The sequence below is a fragment of the Rhopalosiphum padi genome, chromosome 2 (genome assembly GCF_020882245.1).
Source record: "Rhopalosiphum padi isolate XX-2018 chromosome 2, ASM2088224v1, whole genome shotgun sequence".
Taxonomy (NCBI): domain Eukaryota; kingdom Metazoa; phylum Arthropoda; class Insecta; order Hemiptera; family Aphididae; genus Rhopalosiphum; species Rhopalosiphum padi.
Window position 1 is genome coordinate 59869166 of NC_083598.1, and position 13062 is coordinate 59882227.

At 25.9% G+C, this 13062-nt stretch overlaps 1 protein-coding gene across 2 annotated transcripts in view; it reads right to left on the reverse strand.

Annotated features, from left to right (window-relative positions):
* LOC132922069 (uncharacterized) overlaps positions 1-13062 on the reverse strand; it is a 111275-nt gene that overhangs the window by 3003 nt on the left and 95210 nt on the right. For both annotated transcript variants that reach the window (XM_060985391.1, XM_060985390.1), the window contains 2 exons: positions 9184-9376; positions 1196-1323 (listed from right to left, as the gene is read on the reverse strand). In XM_060985391.1, coding sequence (XP_060841374.1) covers positions 1208-1323; positions 9184-9376 — 309 coding nt within the window. In that variant the 3' untranslated portion in view covers positions 1196-1207. The remainder of the gene's footprint in view (positions 1-1195; positions 1324-9183; positions 9377-13062) is intronic.

The following is a 13062-nucleotide window of genomic DNA, read 5'->3' on the forward strand; positions in this document are numbered from 1 at the left end:
AGAGGTAAGAGGTAAGCATTAAATAATAAACTATAAAAATGACTATTCGTATTTTTATTTTGCCTAGTGCTTTATAGTCATAACTCATCAGTTATCACATATCATGATATAGTACTGAAAAGAACTAAGAATTTAAAAGTTTTGCATGCATTTTTAAATTTGAATGTATAATATTATAGCCGACGGAGGGCATGGCCAATTTTCCTTCCTCCCTATCGCTTCATTAATTAATATACTTATTATTAACATGTTGTATCACGATATTACAATATATAATATAGATCCGGTAGTGTTACGTACGTCCGAGTACACGTATTATTTGATTAACAAAAGTACGGATATCATATCGGCGTGGTCCGGCGGAAGTTGTAGCGCAAATAATATTCATACGACTGACTATCACAGTTGTCATTGTCACGGTTTCCGGGCAAGAATAATACTTTGTTGTTGTTTTTTTTTGTTAATATAACACGCAAAATAGAGTTTTGCCAACCTACAACACTATAGTTTACAGTTATACTGCGGGTAATTTATCGTGGTTTAGGCTGTTGAAGTTCATCTGAGTTACGAATCACAAGTTTTGAATTCATTATCGTTCTAATGATTATTTTATCAATGTCTGTTTAAAAAATACTATTGTTCAAAATAATTCGTTGAATAAATCATTTGAGCGTTGTTGAGTTTGTGAAATAAATTTGTATGTAAATACTTTTTTAATATTACGAAAAAAGTTTGGTTAGACACTACGTTATTGTTTGACATAGCTACAGTAAATAATATGGAAAAACATATATTATTATTTTACGGTATTTAAAGCGAACATACAGACTTTCGTACTGTTGCGTAGGAGAGTTTGTAATAATAATATATTAAAAGAAAAAAACTTCACGGAAGACGACGGGCAATTGTTGAAGCGATGACAGTTTAGTGTGCAGAGTATGTATATGGGGTGTAGCATAATTGTATGACTTCAAAGTCAACAACGATGCATATACACAGGGCTATAGAACCGAACGAGATGGCGGCTGCCTTAATTTCAAGTCTGAAGTTATGGTTATTTTTTTCTCCTTTCCGTCGACGTTTATTCCGTTTTCTGTTTGTGAAATGCCGGACAAGGTCGACGAGAAAAGAAAAAAAAATATATATACACAAAACGACAACAAACATTGTGGCTGAGTAGCAGAAATGTACAGACCCGTCTCGTAAATTACGTCTGAAACGTAGCGGCGGCGACGGCGGCGGCAGTCGCTGCAAAGACGACGATGCTAATAAATTCTTTTCCGCATCCCGCAGTCACGGGCTCAGATTTGGCTGCCACGCTCACTGAAAACAAAACAATTAATGTAACGTGTCGGTTCAAAAGCACAAGTATAACACACACTCAAACACATAATACACAGGTATATATTATTATATATGTACAATATACACGTTCACCACGTATAGATTTATATATAGATTTATACGCGGTAGTGTTGTGGTTACTATGACGACAAATCGTATCCTATGATGCACACACGACGAGCACTATTCGCAATCGAAGACGACAACGACGACGACGACCGGATAAGCTGTTATTATATATTTCCAGTATAGGTGTGTTATGCGGGATATATGTTTTTGTCACCTCTCGTGCACTGTTTTCTGCTGGCGATATTACAATAATATGACGTGACTATGGCCATGGTGTACTATGAGTCCTGCTCGTAAATGGGATTCCGCGCAGTACACGTTTTTTAAACATTATTCACTACTTACTGCGAACGTCAGTTAAAAAGATAAAAAAATAAAAATAGACAAGACGATGATAATCGAAAAAAATCTATCGACTTAAAACTCATAGAGTATAACTTGAAATTCATACCGATAGACATTTTGTCATATTGTGCAACATAATGATCAATGGTTATGACATGCACGGTACGCGAATATCACGGATATAATAATAATACTTTGTACAGGATTACGGTTCGTAAGTTTATAACGTTTAATATATTGATGATTAAATTCAATTGGAATTTATTTGATTTTGGTTTATTTGTATACGTACTTGGGAATGATAATATCGTCCATGCATTATTCTATATTATTTTAGTATAATTTTGAATTTTCCACTTGTTTATCATATTTTATATTATTCAAATTATTGAATTATGTATTATTAAATGTATGATTTGTATTGTGTAATATATATTATACGTTATAATAAACCCGTATCATACTATTAAACCGTATTGCGTAGGTACGCTCTATAAAAGTCAGCGATATTATTGATACTGTGATAGAGAAAAATGGAATTGTGATATATGTAGCGTTGGAAAATGGTTACGCGACTTGGTATCTGTGTAGTGATTTATGGACTGTGGAAAAATAATTAACGCATTTTAAATGCAAAAGGCTATAGATTAGATAAATAAAAATGCATATTTATAATATAAATAATAGTATTTATTATTAACATATTATTTTTGATTACACGCACCACACACTACGTCGGCTATAATAAAATTATATGTTTATAATAATAATATGTCAGTCAGACATCACGCGAGTACGTTATTACGTACGCTAATGCTTATTTACATTATAGGTACATTATTATAGGTGCTTCACAACTCATATGTGAATTATCTTACTGTAATTTCGTATTTCTTTCATTTGAATTTTATTTTACTACTTCATATTATTATCCTTTCTGTACGTTTACTCTGTTAAAGCTTTTTTTTATTGTTGTAAACGTGCAATTTTTCTTGTTCATACAACACTTTATTGTTGAAGCTAAACGATATAAGTATGATATTATTTTTTATTTACACCTAAGAAATATAATATAATACCATTTTTAATTTTCAATATAGTTCTTAGTCATACATGATAATTTAAAACATTAATATTTATTATTTAAACGATAACAAATCTACAAACACGGGGTTATGCGGTTGAGCGATTCGTTTTGTAATTCATACCATAGCATCTACTTTTTTTTTTTTAAATTACACAATTTTTAATTTTAGTTTACATTAAATGAAAATAGAGTAATCTTTGTATTAACAACAAAAATATGATTTTAACATTATTTATGCTTAGTATACAAGTATTCTAAATTTAGTTAATATTTCATATTCCCATAATTGTATTTAAATTATTCGGCTTATTATTTTATTGAATAGTGGTCAATTCATTAATTTAATTTCTAATAAGACCGAAAATTATGGTACTCTAAAGCTCTTAATTATTTTATTAAGTCACATTGGTATAAAGAGTTCGAGATACATCCTATACAAACATTATAAACATAATTTATGTGGAATAGTAATCCTAGGCATAGATTATAAATATTTTAATAACAACTAAAATCATAGATATTGTTAGATATTACAAAGAATTACATGCTATTTTGATTTTAAATAACTAATTATCAATAATTACAAACTAAACTTAACAGTTTGTCAATAAATAGTGACGCAATTTTCAAATATTATAAAAAGATACAGAAATTTCCAAATCTCACGTTGATCTAGTAAATTCAACATATATACAAAAGATTAAAACAAATATAGAAATTATCATTGTACATCTTGATTATAGTGTTGGATTAATTCTTAACAGCAAACCAAATAAACAAAAATAAACATTATTTTTATTGAACGAAAAATAGGGTCAAAAATATTAACCAACCTATTTAAAATAACGCAACTTGATACCAGAAAATCAATGATATTATTTTTTGTTAGTGTTAGTACAGGACATGATTATTTTACAAAATTTAAAATTAAACATACTATATAATATAAATTTTAACTATTTTTAATAACAGTTTAAAAATTCAAAAATTATAGTTAATTAATTGAATTAAATTTAAATTACGAAAATAAAAATTCTGTATAAATTAAATGAATTATCAAAAACTATTTTTTACTTTTAAAGTTTTGATTATGATAAAAAAAGACCTTTACATGGTATGCTTAAGTAAATCCAATTATATTTTCAACTGTCTGTTATTTCCCCTGTATAATAATGTTATATTTGATATCATGTTTTAAATAAACCTTGTTAAACCATTCGACATTTATTTATTATAGTTTGAGAGGAATGTAAAACGTATTGGTTTTCCAATAAAGTGTTTTTTTTTTTTTTAGAAAATGTTTATTTATTTTTGGGACAGTAAAATAAGCTCAAAAAGTTTCATACAGTTTCTATCGAGATTGAATATTGAACACAGATGGTACTTTAAAAGGTAATTTTTCGAATTTTCTAGTAGTTTTCGTAAAAAAACATTGATGGAATATAAGCAAGCACCTGTTTTAGACAAATGTTCGCCATTTTTGGTTATACCAAGCTTTACTCAAAATCGCTTCTCGGATGCAATGATTTATCATTGCTTTTAAATATAAAGACACTCGCTATTATGGCCCATTCAAATTTATTACCATCACTATTCAGTACTTTTTTATTCAGTAATGGTACGCAAACATTTTCGTAAATGATGTAAAAAACATCCATTCAATCGACACGTATAATTGGATGATTTAAATACGAGTATGTTGTTATTTAAAGTAATATTCTATTTTTGTCCACATATTTTCTTTAAAATTGTAAAAGTATTTAACTACTAAAGCTTTATTCATATGTATTATGATTTTGTGTCATATTTATTTTACTATAAGTTAATAACGAGTTTATATAAAAACTATTTTTTCATGTCATATATATATATATATATATATATATATATATATAATGTATAAATTATAAATCCATATTGTCTTGAGACAATATAACATAATTTCTATATTGTCATAATATTATGTTAAATATAATTTTCATGTTTTGTATGTATTAATATGGAACGATGTATAGGCAGACTTATTGATAATATATGTTAACCTTGAGTACTGCTAATAGTATACTATTCACTATGAATATTGTTTCCCTTTAATGAATTTATTCGAATTTTAATTTTTAAAAATTTTAAATATACTCGAGGACTTTATTTTAAGACACTTGGATATAATATATTATATATATTATTAAAAGATCGATCGTAACTTATTTATTTCAAACGAGAAACATTATATTTACTGTATATTATTAATCAGATTACTTTTTTGACAAATTGTATGTATTTAAATGGTAATTCGAAAGAGTAATAATAGTTTTTGTAATGAGTTTTTATTTTATTTTTGAATACAGATGACTCATAAATCTATAATAATGATAGTAGGCTTGGAAGATATAGGGAATATGATTACTTGAAAATCACGGTAATCAACAGTAATCTATTAACATATTCTTATAGTTTGTAAAATTTACAGAGTATAATGATTTAAATATCATATCTATTTTTTATCTTAATAAAATTATTTTTAAGAACTATTATACTTTCTAAGTATATACATAGTTATAACTTAGAAACTACTCGAATTAATTTTGATTTATATACATACAATATTTTAAAGGAATTCTTTACTTAATAATTCACAACAAAACATTTGGTTCTTATATTTCATTTAAAAAAGTTTATACCGCCACAGGACACTTTTTAAATGATATAAAAATACAATTGAAAATGTGGTTGATAAGTAAACTTAAAAACTCTAAAATTTGAATAGACTTGTTATTTACGAAAATAACGGAGTTAAATTGCTTATTAGTGAATAATTTGTAATAATATTTGAAATGTACACTTAGCGAAAAAAAATATAAATACTACATATGTTAATTTTGAGTAATAAACTTTTACGATATGAGGTACACACCTTTTTATCATTTTTTATCTATAGCATTTAGCATGTAGTTATGTGATCCACGACATCTATCTATTATTATTTATTTGTATATGTAAAACACATCCATATATATATTTTTTTTTGTTTATGAAGGACAATCCGTTAAACAATATTCGTTATAAAACTACTACCATTACACAAAATTTCATTTTTATAAAACAACATACTACTACCAAGAATTGTATAAGTACACCCACTGTTGTCGAAATCCAGACGTCGATAGTCTAGACTTGTTCCGAATCATAGCTACATTTTGTATTATCCAATATGGCCTTGTATTTCTTCTAATAGACTATATTTTTCAGCAAAATGACTGCATTTAACGAATTTATGCTATTATGGTTTTGTTTAATTTAAGAGGATATCATAACGTATGATACTTATTTGTTAAAATTACCAAAAACCAACTTCAACTAATTTTATAAACTCGGGTGTCTTTGTACTTCATTATATAAAAAAATAATAAAAATAGTAAAAACGAACAAATCAAGTTCAATCAATTGTACATTGTATTATAGTAATATGCAGAGTGTCTTAATACAGTATATCTACCTTTAATACCTTTAAAGGTAACACGAAATATTTCAGTCCAGTGACTTCAGATTGATATTGGGTTTTTGCACGAAAATTTGTAAAATCATAGAATAATCGTCGAACAATTCAATTATTAAAAAAACATTTGCTCGTTATCATTTAGTCAATATTGGTTTTAGAACCACGGTTAGGTTAAGTTAAAATGACAAAAAAAATTGGTCTATCCGAATTTGGTATTGAAAACACCTATTGCTATTTAAAAAAAAAATCAAGTTGTATTGTGCATTTGAAAATTTGAAAATCACAAAAAAATGCGTATTTAGGTGTTTTATAATATCACCTTTCGAAAACCCCATATTTATCTGAGATCACTGGACTGAAATATTTCATGTTACCTTTAAAAGAAAATATACTGTATAGAATATATATACTATGTATTAGTATAATACATAATATATTTATGGACAAATATATATTTTTCGACATTTAATTTTCGTCTACAGTCCAGTACATTTTTGCGTTTATTCGGGTTATCCAGTATTTCACTTATACTCTGATGACCTGCTGGGTACATTAATAAATGATTCATTTCATTCTCCTGAGCACGAACTTGCGCAACTAAACGACCCAAAATCAAAACAATACCGAGGTACCTAACCTCTTCCCCTCTTATTCGACCATGGTTTTCTGATTATAATTTATTTATAATAACAGCCCGAGTCCACAAGTTAGGGTTGGGATCTATACAATGTGTTTAATAAAAAATGAAGGAGACAAAGATAATATTCTAGTTAATATAAATAACAAAAGAGTCGAAACAGAGGTGTTTATATATATATATATAATCATAATAATAATTGTTGTTTTTATTATTATTCTCTCAGTGTTTTATGTTTTAAATAGCAAAAAATACGGTTAATAATATATACTCATAATAGAAAGTTAAATGGTATAATGTGTTCTTAATTAATATTTTCAAATCAAAACTATTTAATTATAGTTTTTAACATACCAAGTATAATAATTTATAAATAAGTTATGATTATTATAGTATAACTGAATTTAGTATTCAATTAGGAATAATTGTGTTACAAATATAGTATTATTTTTATTTATAATAAATGGTTAATAATGGTTTATGATAAAAATAATAATAATAATTCTTATGTTATATAAAATAGGATTCTATAAAACCACTTGGTAAGAATTTACTAAAACAAAAATAGTGAATGTTTAAAACGGCTAGAATGCTTATAATATTGGTAAATTTATACGAAAATAGAAAGATAATATGCAAATTTATATTAAAAATAAATGAATTACAGATTATAATATATTCTCATCTTGAGCTTTATTAAATATAACAAATCTCTAATAAGGTGTTTAAAAATCATCAGTTTATCCCTTCTTTATTAAAAAAAATTGATTATCGGAAATAAGTTAGTATATTATGATCATCGAAATTATATTTTATCAAAATCAGTTATTTGACTAATAAATATATTTTTATAAGTATATAATTTGTGTTGTTAATTGAGTTTGATCAAATTTATTTTCTTTTTTCAAGTTTTTAAACGTTATTAATTTTAATGTAAGTACTCTGAAAAAAACAAAAGCTAGTTGGAACTTTCTTATAAGACAAAATACATGGTATAGTATATTTGAGAAATGTTGGATGATTAATTTTGGTATTTATTTAATACAGTTAATGGATTTTTTTCTCAGAAAATTGTTTTTGAAATATAATACATATATATTAGGAATTCGACAATCGAAATTCTGAATAAATTGAGAAAAAATAAATCTCCTTTATTTACTTTATATACGCTTAATAAATATAATATATCATACACCAATATTGTAATATATTATTGTACGAGTACTATATAGTAGTTCATAAAATATTTTGTATTTGGTATGGATTTAATTATTTTTTTATCGATTTTAATGTACTGGGATTATATTGTACTGCTATAACTGTTGGTTTTATTTCCTGTTTCTAAATGACTATCGATATATTTTATTCTCTATTATAAATACTCACTCGAAACTTCGATAAAATTATTAATACATTTTATTCGAATCACAATATAAGTAATTATGTTTAAAGGTTTTATGCAGAAATTATTATTATTTATTATCATTATTATTTTATTATATTTTTTATAATATTGTGGTTGTAGTAACCAAAAACTATGTGATATGTATTAAAATTCATCAGTTATGCATAACCAACGGGCAAATTGTGATCGGTGTGTCATGGGAAGGGGTGAGGTGAAGGTGTAATATTAACATTTGCAATGCAGCACGAATATTGAAGGAATTACCGGAGGACTACAGCTCGTAATTAATCTCGTTCAACGACGATGTTGGTAATCAGTCGGTTGTTAGTTATTATGAAACCTTTAACAAGACAGTGGAACTTTGGTGTCATTATCTTTAAGTGTATATGTGTGGGCGACAGAGGTTGAGATCTTTAGGGTTATAAGGTTAGTTCGAACCTTAAGTAAATTCTATGGGGAGCACGCATTTCCTTAAACATTATTGCAGGTTTATTGTATGGATCGCTATCACCATGTCTAACATTGCAAGAGACGGTACAAAGTGTATGTAAAATATGTGCATACAATTTCGTAGCTTCCATGTTTTAGTTTCACTCCTTCACACTCAATTATCTAAATACATAAAATGTAATATACCTACTACATAACATAATGTAATAATGTACGTCATAATATAAAAGTGTAAGATCAAAACCAACAAGCCAGACGGGATTAGTTTATTTGTGTCTTTCTCTTTCTCTCTCTCTAAGTACAGTAATTAATAACAAAAACATATTATATTTTAACACACTAATTACCTATGACCGAGGACGACCTATAATCGGCATAATCATGGAAGTCAGCTTTATGATTTAGGAATCCGGGTATAGTGGATAGACACGTCAGTTGAACTTCGGCGCCAAGTTTATCCGACACCGGAAATGTGAGCCTCATTGCGGAGGCGGAGTCCAACAATGCCTTAACGATTGGTTTCATATAGGTATCCGGTGGCTGAAAAAAAATTGTATTATCAGTGAATTATTATTAATGTAAAAAGTAGTATAAAAAATGCTCTGTAGTATGATATAGACAGGAATTCATTTTTGAAGAGCAAAAATGATTTATTGAATTTATATATATATTTATATACATATATGGACGGTATTTGTGAGAAATTGCTTAAACAGAAATCACTAATAAATTACTTTTTTTTTAAATTTATAAAGGTTAAACTTAAATACATTTTTTTAAATGAGAGTTCATATTTTTAACTTTTGTGAGAAACGATACTTGTTATAAACATAATTATAGCTGATAACTTATTAGTAATATTAATTTATAATTATTTTTTTTTATATAAAATTAAATAAATACATTTTAAAATATTATTTATATTTTATACTATGAACTTATTCACACTGTTTTGCAATATTTACAATTAGGTATTATTAATTCATAAGATCATTACAATAATATAATATATAATATTGTATAAATATAGTACCTATATTATTATATAATAATTAAATATTAATAACATTAAAAACACAAATACAATGTTTTTGGATAAAATTAAACCAACTTACCATAATACTAAAAGTAAAATGAAAAAAAAAATGTATGAAAGAAACTTAATGATATAAGCTGACAGATAATCTCCATTCAGAATCGTATTACGTATACACATTACACACCCATTACATTCATTACAATGACCTAATCCAGCGGACACTTAATGTACAGCATAGCGGTACCCACTCGCCTACCTTTTTTAGTTCTGATTTTTAGTTTTAAAAGTTTCTTCCCACATGAGTTTTATTTTTAAACCGTTTTTTAGTCATATATTTGTAATTCATGATTTGTCATATTTATTAAACTTTTCGAGTTTATACATAATGCAGTGAAAATATATTATGAAATGCTGTTCACGAATAGAAGTAACAAAAATATTCATACCTTCAATGTAAGAAAATATGAAAATAAATTCAAACTGGTTTTTTGTTAGTTAAATAAAAAAAATTATTTTTGTTTAATTTAAAATTTTAATCTCTATGATTATTCATTATTATTAAAAAGTTTAAAATTATAAACACCTCATAGTTTATTTATATACTAAATAAAGTTGGATTTTTATTTGTTATTTATACATGAAAAAAATGTTATCGCTTGTATTAAATTATGTTCGCATTGTTATTAAGCCAAAATAATATATAACTCCTATTTAAGAAATTTTCTATTTTCTGTCAAAAAAATTTAAAAGTAAAATATATCAATTAAATGTTGTAAATACATAATTACTTAATCATAACCATTTAATATATATACTATATAGGTATACAAAGTGTTATTGAATATTTACATAAATGTTTAGCTATAATCTATGTAAAATGTTTTTTAACAACAATGGGACTGCAAGTTAATCAACAAGTATCAAGTGAGCAAGTAAAATTACTGGCCATAAGCCAGCTATATAAAAAGGGTGACTAAGATGTAATACATTTAGACTAGTAGATTCATTACTGCACTATTAGATTAGGTCAAAATCCAAATTTTTCAAGTTTCATAAATTAATAACTATTTTCACATAACAATGAAACATATTAATATTTTATTTACGACATCTCTAGATTAACACCATTACTTTAAATCCTAGGCTGGCAGTTGCAGATAGTTAAATCAACTGGTTTTAATCCTCTAGTCTTCAATCATCGTTTAATTTTAATATGGACTTAGTAACATTCATTCACGCATGTTGTTACAGTTTAATTTTTGTTGTTATTATTATTTATACTAATCATAAACAACCAGGTTATTTAAAATCAATATAAAATTTAATTTCATAGATTATTATAAAATAACTGGTATAAGCATGGTAAACAATGATAATTTAAATTAAACGGTATAATTTTGATAGATTTGCACAATTTATGAGTAGAGTGTTGATTTCTGAAATAGATGTAAAAAATTGACAGAGATTTATGGTGTATTGAGTTCATCTCGGTTAGGTAATTGCAGAATTTTGTGAAAATATGCTTGAATGTATCTGATATGATACATAAGTTACAGAGAGATTGTTTTTGTCCAACCATTAGGGGTTTGCGTATTAGAATATTAGATTGGTGTGCCTTAGTCCCAAGTTTGCTTATTATTTATTATAGTCTACGTGAGAATGATTTACCGTGTTCTCAAGGAAAGTTGGTTGATTTTAATTCTTGAAGTTTGTTATTATCAGGTAGACTCAATATTTTTTTGGTATAATTGATGCAAGTTTAGGTTTATTAGGTGTTTTATGTCTGGATAAGTTATGATATTCCATAGCAACGTAGGTTTTTTTTAGTTTTAAACAGTATATTCCATATTTATTTGCATATAGGCATATGGGGTGGTTTTTGTAAGATTGTTTAAGTTTTTAAGCACGTTGAGTGAGTCCGTGTACATAATTATGCATTGTTTCTCTGCGGAGGCAGCTAATTTTGTGGCTTTTAATGTGGCTTTCTGTCACAGTTTAATATTATTATTTAATTTACCCATAACTATAATAAGTTAACATCATGATAAAAAACTTTTAATTTGTAAAAATTATATTGTTACTAAAAAAAAAAAAAAAAAAAAAAAAAAAAAAAAAAAAAAAAAAAAAAAAAAAAAAATGTTATTTTTTTGTTAATATTATTAATTTATTGTTTTTCTCATACAGTTTTTAAACTATCTACAAACAACTGAAAAAATAATATGTTTTTTTATATCATACTTGAAACATGTGTTAAAATTGTTATTATTTTGTGAATTTGTATTGGATCTTCTCTATTAGAAAAAAACTACTGTATTATATAAAACTATCAATACACATATTATATTATTATGCTATAAAAACGTAAATTAAAAACAGAAAGAACTATAATACTATGTATCTTTTTTATTATGTTAAAAAGATGGTATTACATTTTTTTAGCGGCTTATAATATTCATATATTCGTACATCTAGGTATAAAACTTAAATTATTTTTTAAAGTATTTATGCATTTAACTGGTACAGTGAATGTATAGTATAATATTCCAATATGTCAGAGTTAAAATTACAGCTGGGTTATGAATGAAAACTTATTTATTCTGAATTTGGGGAAAATCTGGGTACCTGAGGTAGTTTATTTTGATGGTCTTGTGACCCTGCGGGCATTAAATATATGAAGATGTGGAGCTAAAAGCCCGCGAGAACGTATCATTTCAATGAATCATGCCAAATTCTGTGCACGCTTACTTGCTACATAATTTACAGTTATTGCTATCTCACGTGTTTTACTGTTTCTAAAGGCACTAAAAAAATTATCCATATACTTGTTTTACACTAAATAAAAAATTTTAAAAATAAGATTTTACTGGGTCATTAATATTATCATTACAGCTAGTTATTATTTATTGCAATTCAAGTATTTTCAATATAAATTGTGAATTGTATGATTATGTTTCTATCTACAAAAATATAGTTTTTCGTTTCCATGTCACGTTTTAAAAGCTCAAATACGTATACCCTATTAGGAATTATTGGAATACCTACCATCATTTTATAGATAACATTTTTACTAAAGCAATTTATATTTCAAATGTACATTAACATTTTCCTTATTCGATAAAAAAAAGTGACAAAAAAAACATCTATTTGAATTTTAATGAAGTTCAAAAATTTATTATGTAATTTATAT